This window comes from Cololabis saira, chromosome 6 (assembly GCF_033807715.1).
Source record: "Cololabis saira isolate AMF1-May2022 chromosome 6, fColSai1.1, whole genome shotgun sequence".
NCBI classification, from domain to species: Eukaryota; Metazoa; Chordata; class Actinopteri; order Beloniformes; family Belonidae; genus Cololabis; species Cololabis saira.
In genome coordinates, this window is record NC_084592.1 from 570,600 (window position 1) to 589,935 (window position 19,336).

At 43.6% G+C, this 19,336-nt stretch overlaps 1 protein-coding gene across 1 annotated transcript; it reads left to right on the forward strand.

The window, feature by feature from the left end:
* The first annotated feature begins 7,389 nt into the window (after window positions 1–7,389).
* c6h2orf76 (chromosome 6 C2orf76 homolog) lies at window positions 7,390–18,660 on the forward strand. Its single transcript, XM_061723007.1, has 5 exons — window positions 7,390–7,633; window positions 10,132–10,182; window positions 13,137–13,174; window positions 13,269–13,350; window positions 18,439–18,660. The coding sequence occupies exons 1-5, from the start codon at window positions 7,504–7,506 to the stop codon at window positions 18,513–18,515; spliced, it is 378 nt and encodes a 125-aa protein (XP_061578991.1). The 5' UTR covers window positions 7,390–7,503; the 3' UTR covers window positions 18,516–18,660.
* Window positions 18,661–19,336: the final 676 nt, after the last annotated feature.

The following is a 19,336-nucleotide window of genomic DNA, read 5'->3' on the forward strand; positions in this document are numbered from 1 at the left end:
ATTCTCATCCTCCTCGACCTCAGCGCAGCATTCGACACCATCTCCCACACACTACTCCTGGACCACCTGGCTGGCCTTGGGATCACTGGTGTCGCACTCCGCTGGTTCACATCATACCTCACTGACCGCCATCAGTTTGTACAAATAAGGGACCACAAGTCTGGGTGTTCGGGTGTTCGCTGGGTGTCCCCCAGGGGGTCAGTCTTGGGTCCACTCCTCTTCATCATCTACCTCCTCCCCCTTGGTACAATCCTCTGTCGTCATGGGATCCATTTTCATTGTTATGCTGGTGACACACAGGTCTACATCTCCTCCAATCCCACCGCCGCCATCCCTCCCTCCTCCCTCATCACCTGTGTCGAAAACATCCGGGGTTGGATGAGCAGGAATTTCCTGAAGCTGAATGGCAATAAAACTGAGGCCCTGCTCATCACCTCCAAATCCACACTCACCAAACTCAACACACCCCAGTCCCACCCATCTTCATTGATGGATTCCCTGTACCCTTCACCCCCCAAGTCAAAAGCCTCGGCGTCATTCTTGACAGCACCCTCTCATTTGCACCTCACATTCAAAACATCACCCGGACTGCCTTCTTCCACCTCCGCAACATTTCCAGACTACGCCCTTCACTGTCGCAATCCAGCACCGAAATCCTTGCTCACTCCTTTGTCACTTCCAGCATGGACTACTGCAATGCCCTCCTCACTGGACTCCCCAACAAACTCATTAACAGATTGCAAATTATTCAGAACTCGGCCGCCCGGATTATCACCCGCACCAAATCGTCTGACCACATCACCCCTGTTCTCATCCAATTTCACTGGCTCCCGGTACAACACCGCATCCACTACAAAAACCTCCTCCTCACTTACAAAGCTCTCCACCATCTTGCCCCCACTTACCTCTGCGACCTTCTCCAAGAATACAGCTCCCCGCACCCTCCGCTCAACCTCTGCTGGACTGCTTACCATCCCCACATCACGCCTCAGTACCATGGGTGCCCCATGGGTGTCCAAGCCTCAGTACCATGGGTGCCCGAGCCTTCAGCTGCTCGGCACCTAGACTATGGAACTCCCTCCCCCCACACATAAAACTTTCAGACTCCATCGTAACTTTCAAATCCAAACTCAAAACCATTTCAAACTGGCCTACTCCCTCTGACTGTACACTCTCTGTGGTTTTAATATAGTTTGATGTTGTTTGGTTTAAATAATGTTTGATGTTTTTATTTTATGCTTTTATTTTTTTTATGCTTTTATTCTTTGTAAGGTGACCTTGGGTGACTTGAAAGGCGCCACCAAATAAAATGTATTATTAATATTAGGGCCCGAGCACTGACAGTGCGAAGGCCCTATTGTATCTGTAGGAATTTATTTATTTTTCTCATTTTCTTCTCATTTTTTATTTTTCCGACGAAATGATCGGGCCTTTTTGCCCCCCTAAACATGCCCCAAAAGTCACCAAATTTTGCACGCAAGCCAGGCCTGGCGAAAAATTTGATATTTATTGGTTTGTATTAATGGGCGTGGCAAAATAGCTCTGAAGCGCCCCCTAGAAAACTTCATCCCTCAAGCCCCACAATACGGTTTGACGTACATGCACAAAAATCGGTACACACTTGTATCATGTCACAACTTAAAGAAAAGTCTCTTGGCACCATGGCCGAAACCGAACAGGAAGTCGGCCATTTCTAATTAATCGTGTAATTTTGGCGCAATTTATGCCATTTCTTCGGCGGTTTCTTCGCCCGAACTGTAACATGTACCCAGGTGTGTTATACATCAAAATGTGCGTCTCGATCCTGCGACGATGCACATTACTTTTCTCAGTCAAAAGCGTTACCGTGGCGATGATAACTGCCAAAAAGCGCACCCCCCCCTTCATCTGATTGGTCCATATTTGATAGTTCCTACTTTCTGCCATAACTTTAGAATGGTTTGACATAAATACTCGTGGGTGGTGTCATCGGACATGGTTTTGAGTCCTTGAACATAATTGGTGCAAATTAGCCCTGCCCATTCATGTGATTGGTTGATATCTGATAGTTCCTACTTTCTGCCATAACTTTTGAATGGTTTGATTTAGAGAGTCGTGGGTGGTGTCATCCGCTAAATGTCCAGGCCTGAAGAATCTACATACAAGTCATACAAACTTCCACTGCAGCCTGAACGTGCACAAGGGTGCGAGGGCCCGTTCATCGCTGCTTGCAGCTTTAATTATTATTGTTCAGTCATTCTTGCCATATTCTTCATGTACTCTCAGTGATGCTTGATTTCACGAATCACAATTACTACTTCTTCTTTAAGTCTGGTCAGCAGCATAACCTTATCGTACACCTTTTTCTTCTGTACCATATCACAATGACCTGCAATCCATCACAAAGTGTTGTCAACTGTCTTACATTTTTGACAGGATGTGCACATTAAAACACTTTTGTATTCAGTGTCTTTCAATGTTTACTTACATTCCCATGGCCAGGAGCCCTCAGTCAAGAGCTCATTAGGAGGAGGGGGTTTTTCAGCTTCTCCCACAACATCATTGAATTCAGTGATGGCATCTTCAAAGGCTTTCTTTTCTACAGCAATCTTTTTCCTGAGTTGATGCCTCCGCTAATTGCGATCTAGAATGTGAAACAAAATAATTTAGTGTATTATATGGAGCAATGTCCCCCTCAAAATATGCAACACTGCACAATATGCACTCCAGTACACTACCACCATCCACTATAACCTCAATAATAAACAAAGAATGATCATGTAATATCCTTAAGATATTTTAGACAAACTGGACTGAGACAGGCTCTACGTTTCTTGTTTCTTTATTGAACACTTTTTTTCAACCGGCGGGAAAGCAACAAAGGGCAAAAAGTCTAACCAGCCTATGCTGCCACCCTGAGGACAACTACCGTCATAACAAAACATTTTCACTATTCTACATTCCTCCCCCCTTAAGCTATTTTTCTCTGTGTCCCACAATAACACTGTCATCTTAACCATACAACTACCGTCATAACAAAATATTTTCACTCTTCTACAGATCACCTTTCTGACAATAATAATAATGATGATAATAATAATAATAATAATAATAATAATACAAAATTTAACTTGTAATGCACTTTACATTCAATGACTCTCAAAGTGCTACACTTAGACCATTATTCATTTAGGGGTAGGAAAGAAATAATAAAAAAAGTAGTAAGGAATAAACCGACAAAAAGGTGTAGGCTGAAGCCTAAGCTTATTGTGCCTACCCTTTTTAACTTTGTTTACTTCATAGTTGATACTAATACAACAAGGACAAACAATCTACAACAACAAAAAAACAGCAAAGTAAACACATATTGTCAAGTGTATCTCGAACGTCATGGGTTTCCCACACCTGAAAAGGGAAGGATTTGGACCAGACTCAGGATTTCACTCGCTTGACTTTTTTATTGACCAGTTTGTTGGTGAAAAACCTTTAAAAAGGGACAAAGAAAATAATCAAATTAAAGCAGTATCAAATACACAATGTAAATGACTCAGACTTAACAAAAACCTCATCTAACTAGGCAAAGGTAAATAGCCTATATTAAACATGCATGAATCATTATTTTAGTTTAAACATCTAAAGCAAATGATCAAATTAAACTTGGCGTAAATGTAAATGGCCTATATTAATGATCCATTACTTAATTTTAAACATAAGGCAGATATTCTGTAAATAAGCAGGCGCATACACAACGGGCACAAAACAATTTTAGGCCTAAAGGTGCAAACAAAGCCAGTTCTTTAGAACCACTTACTGTAGGCCAACTTTTAAGTTAACATTTTACCTTGTGTTTTAACCAAGATTATTTTACACATTTTATGAAATTTAAATCACACTTAATTTTAATGAAATCAAATATTTCAAATGATTTTAGCATTCATAATCATTTCATCATCAGCTTAATCCTTTTACATGCATAATACCAGAGTTCGTTTTATTTAAGCCAAATCAAAACAAAGGAATGAATTTATGAGTAAATGAACGCTTACTTTCAGCAGAGTAAACAAACAAATAATTAAGCAGACCGCATTGGCAGCCGAGGCCGGTTCTAGGGGGGGGCAGGGGTGGGCTGTGCCCACCCAAACGTGCGTCCTGCCCACCCAATCAAAGTTATGGGGATCCTTTATTTTTTTATAATTAAATTTTTTTTATATATATATATAAAAAAATATCACAAAATATCTGTACCATTTCTGATTGGGTGGGCACTGCGCATCATTTTTAGACACAACAATGAATGCATACCGCAAAAGTTGTGTCTCGGAGACGTGAGACATGTTCAGAACAGCACACAGAGCACACACTAAAGGCTGATTTATGGTTCCGCGTTACACCAACGCAGAGCGGTGCGCGTCGCCGCATACCCCGAGACGCCTCTCTCCATCCCGGCGAGGGCGGAGAGCGCCGGTGCGGGTAGCGGTGCTACGGTGCCGTGCAGGCTCTGGAGCCGCCAGCCTGCCGCGGGACCTTTTAAATCGACGCAGAGCCTACACCGTAGGGTACGATTGATTGATAAAAAAAAAAAAGAAAAAAACATTAAATAAATGCAGCCTCAACAGGGCACAAGAACCACAAAGTAGCGTTTCTCGGCAGGTAGCAAGGATTGGCAGAACACCGGTCCCAAGCCCGGGTAAATGCAGAGGGTAGTGTCAGGAAGGGCAATTGGGTTAGCATACTGTGGAGAAGATAGATGAACTGATATGATGATAGCATAGTTTTCAATGCATTTCGGGGGTTTGACCCCCCAAAATTTCCGTCACCCACCCTACATTTCAGTCTGCCCACCCTAGTGGGCCTCGCTAAATCCGGCCCTGTTGGCAGCCATAATATAACTCCTCATGCAGGTAACATGTTTACATTATAAAGCAACACATGAGAGAGTTTGTTTGCTGGAGCACTGGAGAATATTATGCAGGTAGAGACGGAGATTATTTAGAAAGGAAACGTGAGCTCACCGGTAGCCTCTTTGCTCTTTTTTCCTGTTTCCCATGCGTTTTCTCCAGTGATCCCAGTGATTCCTGTATAATTTTGCCTTTCTGTTGCCGTCAGCACGCCATGAACAACTCGTGTCCCCTCATTGTCTCTGGCGCGAGCTGTTATCAGTCCTGTTGTGCTCACCTGTTGCGGCGTCTCGCTCGGACACGCGCATACACATGCACGCGCACCCGCTCGCAGACGTGCGTCTCGGCAGATCAACACAACACACATGCAAAACAAGAAGGAAGACAAACGTAAATATGACAGAAAAATCAAGTAGAAAACAAACAAAAGACGGATGTCAGAAAAACAACTAACAGAGAAAGTAAATAATCAATGCTTAGAAGAAAAAAAAAACAAACAATCTCTAGAAGAGTGAAAACAAAAGGACCAACAAAGACCTATCATTACATTTTTTGGTATATAAATATTATTATTACAACAACAATTATTCTTATTATTGTAACGGTTTCATATAGTATGGAGCAAAATATATATATATATATATATATATATATATATATATATATGTGTGTGTGTATATATATATATATATATAGTTTTGTATCACACTGGTGTTCTGTATCTTTCGATTATATTGGATTTATACATTGTTTTAAATGTATTTATTGAACTACAGTTTTTTAATTCATTATTTAGGCTGTTCCATATTTTAACTCCTGTAACTGATATGCATCTTTCTTTAGTATTTATCAATCTCACCAGTCACCGGACAAAGGCAAACAAACATTGAAAGTGTAAAAGCTCTCCTGCCCGCCCTCCTCCAACTCCTTAAGGCGGCCGGCCAGCTTGTCCAGCTGAGCAGCGTCTCGCTCAGCCCGTCCACCCACCGGTTCAGCTGCGCCTCCTCGTCCCGGACCTCCTCCTCCACGACGCAGCACTGCTCCAGCAGCTGGTCCGCCAGCGCCTCCAGCGCCAGCGCCTCAATGGTCCGATTCCCCTGTTCCTCCGCCATCCTGTCGGGCCCCACGTTGGGCGCCAGTGTAGCAAGGCTAGTGCTACAGGGGTCACCCGACAGGACAGAGGACACAGGGTTTCGTGCCTGAAATGTTTATTTGCACCCAAGACACACGTGCCAGACTCAGCAGCTTCCTCCCAGCAGAGACCTTTGCTGGTGCAGCCGCTCTTTATGAAGCTAGGCAGGTGGAGAGGAGCTGAGTGGCTGCTCCTCCACCTGCCACAGCATCATTTCTTGCACGATGTAAAATTGATAATATGGGATGTTGAGTATTTGATCCTTCAAAATAAACTACCCATGACATGAATCGAATTCTATTGCTTTATTTGATATTCATTCAGTCATTGGCCTTTAATTAAGCAGGCAGGTCATTAAGAACACATTCTTATTTACAATGATGGCCTGGCAAGCGACAAGGACCACTTGGGGGAAAATAAGTGGTTTAGGGAGTAAAACAGAGTAAAATTGTAGCTCTACAAAGGTAGAAAACCATTAGGTAGCATTTTTTGGCAAAGCAGCAGAAATTGTCAGAACACCGGCCGGCAGATGGCAACATTCCCGCTGCTGATCGCCGACCTTCCTCTCTGCAGTCTTCATTGGGTTACAATGGGTGGAAGAGGTCAAACCTGATAAGGTGGTGGTATGCACAGATTCAATAGCTGTATTGGAAAGTATACAATCAACAACAACTTACAGAGAAGATTTACTCATAGATATTTATCATAGTTTACTAAGAATACACAGATGTGGCATAGATGTACAGTTCTGTTGGGTACCAGCACATGAGGGAGGAACAGGGAATGAGGGTGCTGATAAATTAGCAAAAATGGCATTGCAAAAGGAAATAACTTTACCAGTTCCACTAGGAAAAGGAGAAGGTAAAGCAATAATAAAGAAGAAAGGAATGGAAATATGGCAGAAAAGGTGGGAAGAAGATCAGAAAGGATAGGGACATCACAAAATACAATCATAACAAAGAATTATACAGAAAGGAACAGAAGGGAGGAAATAGTTATAACAAGATTCAGACTAGACCACACAGGACTAAATGGCACTTTGTATGTTATGGGAAAAAGGGACAGTGATAAGTTTGAGAACTGTGGAGTAAAAGAAAACAGTGAACATATTCTAATAAGGTATGAAATAGAAAGAATAAGGCTACAGGAAAAAGTGAGAATGGCAGGACGTGAGTGGAATTTGAGGGGGATCCTGGGAACAGAGGGAGAGGGGGTTGAAATCACCAGAAAGACTGATTCATTTCTTAAAAAACACTACGCTGATAAATAGAATTTAAAACAGGCTAAATTAAATGATGATTACACACTCTTGTACAGTAGGTGGCGGTGTGCACCTTAAAGCTGTTTGCGACCCGCCAATAAAACCGAGAGAAGAAGAAGAAGAGCTTCCTCTCTGGGATCAACCATCGGGTCTGATGCTGAACTGATGGTTCTGTCCTGAGTAGCAGGTTTTTGGTCAGTGTTGGGGGTTTTTGGTCAGTGCTGCGGGTCGACATGTCCACCGAGGCCGTGGTGACGGTTCGGCTGGTCCGGTCCTTCTCCCAGAGGAACTACCGGCCCGCGGTGTTCCGGGGAGTCCGGCTGGACCAGAGCGTTCGGGACTTCATGCAGCTGGTGAGAGACGGTCAGTCTGCGCATGTCCGTACACACACGCTTAACCCCAGTTCCTTCAGTTACAATTGTTGAAATTTCATGAACTAGTAGACTATAACATTCTGCAAACTATGTTTAAAGCTCATAAAAAAACTTTACCAATCAACATTCAGAAAAGATTTGAAAAAAGAGAAAGCAAGTACAGGACTGTCAGAAAATTAGAATATTGTGATAAAGTTCTTTATTTTCTGTAATGCAATTTAAAAAAAAAACAACAAAAAAAAACAAATGTCATACATTCTGGATTCATTACAAATCAACTGAAATATTGCAAGCCTTTTATTATTTTAATATTGCTGATTATGGTTTACAGTTTAAGATTAAGATTCCCAGAATATTCAAATTTTTTGAGATAGGATATTTGAGTTTTCTTAAGCTGTAAACCATGATCAGCAATATTAAAATAATAAAAGGCTTGCAATATTTCAGTTGATTTGTAATGTATCCAGAATGTATTACGTTTTTGTAATTGCATTACAGAAAATCACAATATTCTAATTTTCTGAGACTGTCCTGTATAACTTAAAAGGAACAGAGATTTTTTAAAAACCAAGATTCAGGACTAAATTGATGGAACGTTGTGTTTCTGTGAAAGGAATCAGTTTATGGAACAATCTGAATAAAGAAAACAAAGAATCCAAGTCAAACATTACATTCAAAAGAACAATTAAAGCCAGCATGTTAAGTAAATATAATGAAATGTGTTAGTTAAGTTTGATTGACTTACCCATAGACGGCGGTAATTTTATTTTATTTTAGTTTTTTATTTACTTAGTTGTTTTTTTTTATTTTGTTATTTGTGAATTTATTTCTTGGAAAAGGGGCAGATCAGATAAGAGTCTTCTTCTTTCTGCTCCCTTTTCATTCACAATTTATGAACATTTGTGTTTGTATTTGTATGGAATTGTTTGTTTTATTTTTTTGAATGAAATAAAGAATAAAATTAAATAGTTTCATTATCGGACACACGTTACACTGGTTCATGTATTTTAATCGTTTTTTAAAGTGTACAAACTTTAGCTTCAAACATGGTTTCTTTTGTCTCATCCGAGGCTGCAGGTTTACTGCGCCATCTGTAGTTTTATTCTTTAAAATACAGAATATAAAACTGCAGCTGCTGCGTTAAAGAAAGCGACCAGCGCCAGAATAAAAACAGTTAATTCCCTTAATTAGACTCAATTCCTAATGAGCTTTAAAAATACCCGATCTTTTGTTTCATACCTGTTTATATAACTTTAGTGTCTCTGGAAATTCAAAGGGGCCGTTTTTTCACCACAATATCCACATGAAACCAATTAAAAGTCCACTTGAGCTGCTCAGGTTTGTCAATGTCAAATTTTTTTTTTGTTTTAAAACAGTTTCCTGTCGTCCTCTCCTCAGGAGCCACTGTCACACCACATACATGTTTCTATAGTTCTTTATGTTCCATCATTTACAAATATTAATCCTTGATTAATTTTTGTTAAACAGTTTACATTTAATTGAGATAAAATTTGAATATTTAATAGTTGAAGCAGGATGAAGCACGACTCCAGAGGTTGGTCAACAAGCTTTTATTCCAGACAACGAAGTAACAACTGACAGAGAAAATGCGTAACCTAGCAACCTTAAATCTCCCCTGACCACGCCCCCTTCCCTACAGTCCTGATGGGTGCGAGGTCTGTAATTGTGTCCGCCACATAGTAAACATTTCATCAAACATCTGGACTTCAGGGATGTTGTTTTGTTGCGACTACATAATTAAATAACGACCAGAAGCACCTGACGTTCCGTTCAGTCGACCGAGCATCCCGTTTTTTTATTGGTCGTTTCATAGCAACTTCTTGTAAAAGGAACATGTCAATTTGAACCGGCATTGAGCAACCGGAAACAGTGTATGTGAGGATACCTCCGCTAAAGAAAATACATCCTTATTATACACAAGTGACAACCTGACGGTGGCTGCAACCAGCATTGCCGGCACCGCACTAACAGAAACTAAAACCAGTGTTGTCGTGGTAACAAGGACTGCCGCTGGTGTTGCCACGGTAACTGAGACACTAACTGGCGCAGACATTGTAAAGGTTTTACGACATCAAGCAAGCGGCCGGAGAGTTTCTCACCACCTGCTGCTACACGTCGTCATGCCATCGCCGCTCTTCAGCGGACGTGACGTCAGCTGCCGTCTTTAGCTGACAGAGGCAGAAAACTAGAATTTGTTCCTACAAATCAGTGCGTCTGAGACGTTCAGTCACATGGAATTAAACTGACCATTGTGTCAGCTGAAAGAAGTAACAATGTGGTGCACAACTAGGAGCATTCACGCAGGATTAATATCACAGTGGTAAATCTGGGACATTAGTCTGGTTCTGGTTGTGTCCCTAGTCCAGATTGGGAGAAGTTGAGAAATGAGCAGTGTTTACGGATTAAACCACCAGCTTTCCAGCAGATGACGATGTTTTCTGTGCTGAACACGTATGTTTGTTGCAGATGTCACCAGAAGAGAAGGACTTCCTCCTCCGTTCAGGAAACATGCCTACGGTAAGTGCCGCCTGCTGTCAGGAAGTTAGAGCGCGGCTTTGTTATCCGGGATCTAGATTGTACATGTAGGACATGTACCCCATGGACCCCAGGAAGATTAGTAGCTGCTGTGCAGCTGCTAATGGGGATCCAATCAAATAAACAAACAAAAAATAGGAGTGTTTTCTACTCCTACAGCTGGCAGTTCATCGCACAAATATTTGTACATTTGAGACTCTGGGCGATAACCTATGGTCAGGTTTTGTAGTAGTAGTAACGGCCTAGTAACTGTTTAGTAACGGCCTAGTAACGGTTTAGTAACGGCCTAGTAACGGCCTGGTAACGGTTTAGTAACGGTCTAGTAACGGCCTGGTAACGGTTTAGTAACGGTCTAGTAACGGCCTGGTAACGGTTTAGTAACGGCCTAGTAACGGTCTAGTAACGGCCTAGTAACGGCTTAGTAACGGCCTAGTAACGGCCTAGTAACGGTTTAGTAACAGCCTAGTAACGGTCTATTAACGGTTTAGTAACGGCCTAGTAACTGTTTAGTAACGGCCTAGTAACGGTCTAGTAACGGCCTAGTAACGGCCTAGTAACGGCCTAGTAACTGTTTAGTAACAGCCTAGTAACGGTCTATTAACGGTTTAGTAACGGCCTAGTAACTGTTTAGTAACAGCCTAGTAACGGTCTATTAACGGCCTAGTAACGGCCTAGTAACGGCCTAGTAACGGCTTAGTAACGGCCTAGTAACGGCCTAGTAACGGTTTAGTAACGGCCTAGTAACGGTCTAGTAACGGTTTAGTAACGGTTTAGTAACGGCCTAGTAACGGCCTAGTAACGGCTTAGTAACGGCCTAGTAACGGCCTAGTAACGGTTTAGTAACGGCCTAGTAACGGCCTAGTAACGGTCTAGTAACGGCCTAGTAACGGCCTAGTAACGGCCTAGTAACGGCCTAGTAACGGCCTAGTAACGGCCTAGTAACGGCCTAGTAACGGTCTAGTAACGGCCTAGTAACGGCCTAGTAACGGTCTAAAGCCACTTTTGCACTAGTATCGGCTCAGCCCGGCTCGGCGCGGCACGGCACGGTTCCACACGTGTGTTTTCGCACTGCCATGGGAGAAGTGGGCAGGTTGGGGTGAAGCTGCTGTGACGTACTCGATTGCGCAACCGCTTTGTTCATGTCGCGCCGATGAGAAATCAGCTGGAGCCGTGAGCGGCTGAGAGTAAAACAGCCCGTCTACATCGCTTTTTAAATTTTTTCTCGACAGCCACCAGGTTTATGAACATCTGCACCTCAGAGTTGGATCACCAAACAGACGTTTGCGCTGGATAATAAAATTGCCGCGAGCCGCGAGTCGCCTCGCTCTGACTCCCGCTTCCTGATTCAAACGTCTGCCGGCCCCGCCCCCCGACCAATCAGAGGCGTGGAGGGTGATGACGGCCCCGCCCCCCGACCAATCAGAGGCGTGGAGGGTGATGACGGCCCCGCCCCCCGACCAATCAGAGGCGTGGAGGGTGATGACGGCCCCGCCCCCCGACCAATCGGTGGCGAGGAGGGTGGTGACCTCAGAAATAGTCCCTGCTCAGCCCGCTTATAGAACCTCGCTGAAATGGTTACAGAAAAAAGTATCGACTTGGAGCGGCTCTACCCGTCTCAGCCCTAGTGCGAAAGCGCAAAATGGGGCCGTAGCGGGTAGAGCCGAGGAGAAGTGAGACTAGTGCAAAAGCGCCATAAGGGTGTAACGGTACAGTAAGGGAAAAAAACAGAAAACATCAAAATTGCTTTGCGTTTAATTTTCAACTTTTGCAAACTATGGTTTAAATATTTTCTTCTAAAAATAAAACATTAAAAAATAGGTCAAGTTTTATTTTCAAACAGTAACTTACATGCATCAATAACCCTTTTAAAACCCGAATATTGGCAATAACCTAAATTTGCACGGCCATGTAAACACCAATAACCCCTTTGAATAACCAGAATTTGCTCATATTCTGGTTTTTAAAAACCCCAATATGAGCCCTGGGTTACTCCGTGCGTCGCTGGTTTGATCCAGATATCCTGAATGATTAATTACCATGTAAACAGAATATTCTGAATGTCTCAGTAACCGGAATATTAGCAATAACATGAATTTTGACTGCATGTAAACGTAGTCAGTGATGGTTTGATTAGGGAAAACTTTCTGAATCACTGTTGCCCCTTTTCCGTCAGTAGATACCCGGTGTTTAACGCGTGGATCTCGGGTGTTGCCTATCCTTTTTACATTGACTGTAGCGGGGGGGCGTGTCCACCTGGCTTTACCCAGAACTCTCCTCAGAGGGAAGTCTCAACTGCAGAACTAATGCGGGGTGGCAGGAGGGGGTTGTAGATCACGTAACCTGAGTATAACCCACTTGGTGAGGTTTTTTTTTATCATTATTATTTTATAAAACAAGGAAACGGACGATGGTCCATTGTTTGAACAACTGGACATAAAGATGATAAACTGGGTCTTTGCAAGAAGCAGAACCCGGCCAAAAAAACACTCATCTTGATGTTCATCCATCATGGTTTTGAAAACTACACCTGTCTGACAGCGTATAAATCCTGCTGATATAGGGACATATGGTGGTTACCTTCAGTGTTTCCCCCAGCCGTCATACCAGAACCAGTTGGCGATGGCTCTGCAGGACGTCGTTTGTAAGACTGTGTGTGATGGAAATATTAGCCTTGGTAGGGTGTTAGCTCTGCTTATCAGAATTGTAGTGTCATCATTTGTGGTGTTCAAAATCACTACGCATCTCTTATTCTGTCTCAATCCTGCATTGAGACGCCTGATGAACGTTCTGACCTTCTTGCTGATGAATTAAATCTACTGAAACTTGGCTAATCTCTCACGTCTTTATTCCTGGTTATCTAGATGCATTCAGGTTCAGCTCAGATAGTCACCCGATGTGTTTAACTTCCACCTTACTGTGTTTGTTTGTGTTTTCAGACACAATGAAGATCATCCACCAGCCTCACGGAGCAAAGGTATCTGTCTGCAGGAGGTTAGGTGGAACCGCGTACCTGCATTCCAGATGGGATTGACAGCTGGACTCATAAACCTGCCACATGTTTTTTCTAGACCAACGAGTTGGTGATGAGTTTAGAGGACGATGAGAGGCTCATCCTGCAGGACGAGCAGACCCTTGGAGCTGCTGGCGTTGGTAAGAACCTTCAACGCCTGACACTCATTTTTTTTCTGTTATCCATCAAAAACAAGACTGAAAACCTTCAACGTCTGTGTGAACAAGCAGTCGTGTTCATTATGGCTGGGGATTGTCACAGTTTTTCACAATTGTTTAAACATATTTCCTGATAGACTACCTCACTTTCTCAAAACTCTAAACACAAATGACAAAACTCACATACAAAATGCAAAATCCTACACTTCTCTTGCAAAAGCACACTCTACCCTCAAAACAGTGTTAACTCTTCACTAAATGGTATTTCCTTTTCAAATGCCAAACACATACATCATTTGAGTAGACATTTCTAAGCACCCACTGAACACTGATGTGCAGAATGGAAGACACTTTAGCAGAGGTCACTAACAGGCGGACCGCGGTCCGGGTCCGGACCCAGACCTGGAATCAATAAATTACCCAGGGATTCTACATTTAGACGGGGCACTTCTATTTTAACCAGCGCAGCTTTACTATTCTTTACGGCATTTTTTAGCAGACCTTACAGACCAATTGCATACGAGTTAAGCCATCCCACATGATGCTGCTCAGCCAATCAGATCCGTGTAATTAGCTTGACTCTATATACAGAGATGAGAGGCGCGTAACAGGTGGAGAGGTGGAGTGAGCCGGAGACAAGAAGAAAGACGAGTGAGTGCGAGACAGGGAGAAAAGTAATGGCGCTCTCTAAAGGCTGAATTATGGTTCTGCGTTACACCAACGCAAAGCAACGACGTAGGTTACGCAGCGACGCGCGCCGTACGGTGCATGACGCCCTGTAACCTACGCCGTTGCTTTGCGTTGGGGTAACGCAGAACCATAATTCAGGCTTAAGAAGAGAAAAGTGGACAGTGAAAATAAAGCTTTCAACCCGGAATGGACAGATTCCGTGCGTCCGTGCGTGCATGTGCACGTATGTCTGTGTGTGTGGTGTGTGTGTATGAATGCCTCAGTAGAATCATGCATGTGTATGTTCAGTGTTACACCTTCAGCTGTTGGATGGAATATATCACCATATAATATTCTTATGTATAGGCTACTCATGTGTGAACAGCAAGAGAAGGAAGAGTGTGCAGGATATTGGGAATTGTGTGTAGTGTTGTGAGATATGTGTGGTATGGAAAGGGAATGTGTGTCTAGAGCAGTAAATGTGCTTGGAGTTCAGCAGGATTGGTTTAGCCACCTGAAAAATGGGTTTCAGGTTGTGCACATTGTGTCTGATGTTCCAATAAATGTGTTTAAACAATTGTGAAAAACTGTAAGAACCTCATGATTCGATTTTGATTCTTTAGGATTCGATTTCGATTCGATATTGATTTAAATGCTTCGATATCGATTCAGATGTAGAAATGCACAAATACCTATACATAGAAATGAACCGAGCAATTAAACTTAGCAGCACCATAATGGCTCACTTGTGCATTTGTACTGTAGTACAAAAGTTAAAATAAAAAAAAAACACATGACAGTTCTGTGTCAACATGAAAAATAAAGTGCATGTAAACTTCAATAAAATTCACAAAAACGCGATTCATAGGAAAATGTTGCGCACAGCGCCTCCACTGGCCAGAGGCTTTGCTTAATCCATATTGAATTAGGGCGGGGATAATTGCGATGCATGCATTTTTAGATATTTTCACCCGCCCCTAGTGTTCATGCAGAGATGGCACTAAACAACAAGCATCGCTCATACTTTTTTTTTTTTTTTTTTTTTTTTTTTTGGGGGGGGGGGGGGTGACGACATCCACTGCCAATCCAGGAAGCAGGAACACACGGAAACACACGTCAAGCACTGGAAATCTGCAACAAAAAAACGCAAACGGAACACGAAACCGGCACGGAGCCAACCAAAACATGAACAGCAATCGACCCAAATCTTGAGATCTGATCGCAGTCTGAGCTAAGCTACCGCTACCTAACCCCAAAAACTTGTGTGTGTGTGTGTGTGTGTGTGTGTGTGTGTGTGTGTGTGTGTGTGTGTGTGTGTGTGTGTGTGTGTGTGTGTGTGTGTGTGTGTGTGTGTGTGTGTGTGTGTGTGTGTGTGTGTGTGTGTGTGTGAGAGAAACCAAACAAAGCTCTACCTGAAGTGTATCTATAGTGGGGGAGGGGGGAGAGCAACCCCGCCACCCGCGAGACCAGAGGAAGAGCCCGGAACCCAGGCCACCGGCAACCCCACAGAGGGGAAAAGTAGGAAGGAGGCAACCCACCGCCTGCCAGGAGGCCCAAGTCCTCCATGGCAGGACCCTTCCATACGGCATTCTCACCGACACAGACACACAATCACGCACCGTTTCCCCCTCCCCGGGGGGGTCCAGCACCGCCAGAGGCAACCCCCCCCATAGGCCCCCAAGGCCCCCACCGGCCAGGGACAGGGCCCCACCGCCCCCCAGGGGCCACCAGAGGCCCGCGCCCCAGACCCCCCAAGCCGACCCCCAACCCCAAGGGCTACGAGATCACCACCCCCCCGCCCCCACTAGGTAACGAAGCCAATAATCGGGGACCAGAGAGAGTGCAATTCAGCCAAATGTTGTTCAGTGGAGGCAGACATTATCTCACTACTAATATGATCTGATAAAAGATTCCTAAAATGGTTGATACATAAACTGGATTTTTGTTTCCAATTTACTAGAATGGTTTTCTTTGCGATACATAAGGCAGTGAGGACCCGGTGTGTCCAATTAGGTTCTATTTCAATGTCTCCCAGGTGACCTAATATACATACTGTGGGGCACACTGGGATTCTGTAGTGGATCCATGTGGATAAATCCTCACAAATCTCCTTCCAGAACCTCTGTACCGGTGTACAGAACCATAAAGCATGCATTTAATTATCAGGAGAGTTCTCTGTGCACTGTGAACAGATATTAGAGGTGACAAAGCCCATCTGGAACATCCTTTGTCCAGTATAGTGTATTCTATGAAGAACTTTGTACTGTATAAGTTGTAAGTTTGGGTTCTTAGTCATAGTAAACGTATTTAAGCATATTTGTGACCAAGAAAACTGGTCAGTATTAAGAGATAGGTCCGCCTCCCACTTGGAAATCGGGATAGAGACTGAATCGTCCAGTTTAGACACTAACCTGTAGAGTTTTGATAACAACTTTAGAGTGCTTAGATTCAATAAATAAGGACACCGTTGGGGACCGTTGGGGGACGTGAGGACACCGTTGGGGGACGTGAGGACACTGTTGGGGACCGTTGGGGGACGTGAGGACACCGTTGGGGGACATGAGGACACCGTTGGGGACCGTTGGGGGACGTGAGGACACTGTTGGGGACCGTTGGGGGACGTGAGGACACTGTTGGGGGACGTGAGGACACCGTTGGGGGACATGAGGACACCGTTGGGGACCGTTGGGGGACGTGAGGACACTGTTGGGGGACGTGAGGACACCGTTGGGGACCGTTGGGGGACGTGAGGACACCGTTGGGGACCGTTGGGGGACGTGAGGACACTGTTGGGGGACGTGAGGACACTGTTGGGGACCGTTGGGGGACGTGAGGACACCGTTGGGGGACGTGAGGACACCGTTGGGGGACATGAGGACGTCATTGATGTTTCTGATTATTTGTGTGTAAATAATCAGAGTTGAACTGCAACCATTCATCAGAAAGTTTGGACATGAAAGACAGATTAGAGACAGGTCTGTATTAGGGCTGGGACTCGATTAAAAAAATGTATTGTATTAATTACAGGCTTTGTAATTAATTAATCGCAATTTGATCGCATATCAATTTTAGACCTGAGAACAATGAGATTTCCTTTTTTTGTTTGTTTCAAATGGATTTTTGTATACGAGTGAATGATTGACTAGTGAAAACATGTGTTCAATTTATTAAACAGTTTATTTTTATCACGGTGGTGCTTCACCAAGAACAAATCAGTGCAATTTGCTATAAAGTTCAGTAAATTAAATATATGCAGTATGCTCATTGAATGAGACAGGTAGCCTATAGTCAAGGACCTTCTGTAAACACTTAAATACAGGGGGAACGGTGGTGCAGCTGGTAGTGCAGCCGTCTCACAGCAAGAAGGTCCTGGGTTCAATTCCTGCCAGGGACTTGTGGGTGTTGAGGGCGTGTTAGTTCCCCCATGACTTCAGCTCCCACACCCTGGGTGGGTTAGAGAAAGGATCTTTCAGTGTGGAGTTTGCATGTTCGCCCCGTGTTCCCCTCGGTAGTTAATGTGAGCTACCCTCACAAAAACATGCAGCAGTCCTGGGCTCTACTGCCCCCTCTGGCCAACCGGGGAACAGATGGGGTGGGAGGATCTGGCCGGAATAACGTGATCCTCCACGCGCTACGTCCGGCCAGAGAAGCCCCACCCTGTCTGGTGAAGGAAGCTGCTCGTTAAGGAGGACACCTGAGCTCAGTGTAGTAACTCCCGAGGTTGGTAGAGGGAGCAATTAGAGGGAGCAATGCCCAGGACTGACTTAGGTAGGAGCACTGGGTGATTAAATGGGGAAAAAACCGGGATAAAAAACACTTAAATAACAAAATACTTTCAACTGTTTCAAGTACATTCCAGAACATGGAACCACATTAGAAAACAGAGCACGCTTCCATCCATCCGTTTTTTAAAACTAAATTTCCATCCACGGGACCAACGAGACCCTACTGTCTGCGACTTCATTCGTCTTTAACGTGTGTGGTAACAACTTAGCTTGTGTTATGACGACGGCCGCATTTCGCTTTAACACTAATGCACGTTGGTTGCAGAAGAGAGAGCTGTAAAACGCTTTGATCTCGTCGTGGAGCTTACAATGGGAGTCGACCTAAGTGTCATAACTCTCTTGGTGCGTCCCAAATGCCATACCAAAAAGTATATACTAAAAAGTATACTTAAGTTCGGTACACTTTTGAGTAAATATCAGTAAATATCATTAGGGTGGAAGTCCATAAAAGTTCTGAACAGAAACGGTGATAAAGTTCAGCCCAGATGGAGTCCAGCTCCAACATGGAACAAATCCTCCTACTACTAACAAGATGGAACAAGCTCTTGCTCTGTACAGACCAAACTTCCCTCCTCCTTCATCACTCCCATTTCATAAATGTTTCCTTTTTTTCCAGTGAATGAAACAGAAGTGGCCTTCTTCAGGAGAGAGGACTACAGCCAGTACAAGGCCGACCCCACGACCTCCTGGTGACCAATTCTGATGGCCCGTAGCAACATTCTATTTTTATGGTGACATGGTTGTATGTCTTTTATTTCAGTTTTTATTCAGTTAGCTTCTGGACATTTGTTGGATGTAAATGTTTTAACGGATGTGGAATAAAGTTTTGTCAGCTGTGGTTTTTCTGACTGGTGTAAAGGTGTTGGCAGATATAACACTGGTTCCACCAGTATGTTCTCTGTTGGATTCAGAGTTTCTTAAGGGGGAGTGTTACTAGCCTACATGGGTCCTTGTCCTCTCCTCCAGGGCCATCTCAACTGAGATTGTTCCCCCACTTGGTTCTTCAGTGGTGGAACAAGAGTTTATTCCTCTCTGCATTGGTGAAGGTGCAGGTAACTCTTCCTAGAACTTTCTGTCGTTAGAGCTGCACCTAATGGGCTCTCAGCTGCTCTTCTCTCCACCTACTTGTGATGTTACTGATGAGGCTTTTTGTATTCCTCGCTGGTAAGTTGCTTGTGTCCAATAAGTGTCCGGTAATTTAATAAAACCTCCTGAAGGTTTATAATGAATAGTCGTGTTGAGAGAGACTGCCAGCTGGAAGCCTGAGAGGCTAAATTATTGAATAATGCATGAAAGAAAACTTCCCATTTATCATTAGTTGCTTAGTAGCAGATCTATTTTATTATATTTTTATTGTATTAGTTTGCACACAATAAAAGTAACACTTACAATCAAAATAGTAAAAAATGTGACAGGAGAGGTCAAAAAGCCAAAAGCCTTCTGCAGCGGAACCTCCCCTCAATTTAGGAAGTAAAACGGTAATACAAAACAAGACGAAAACTTTAAACTATAAA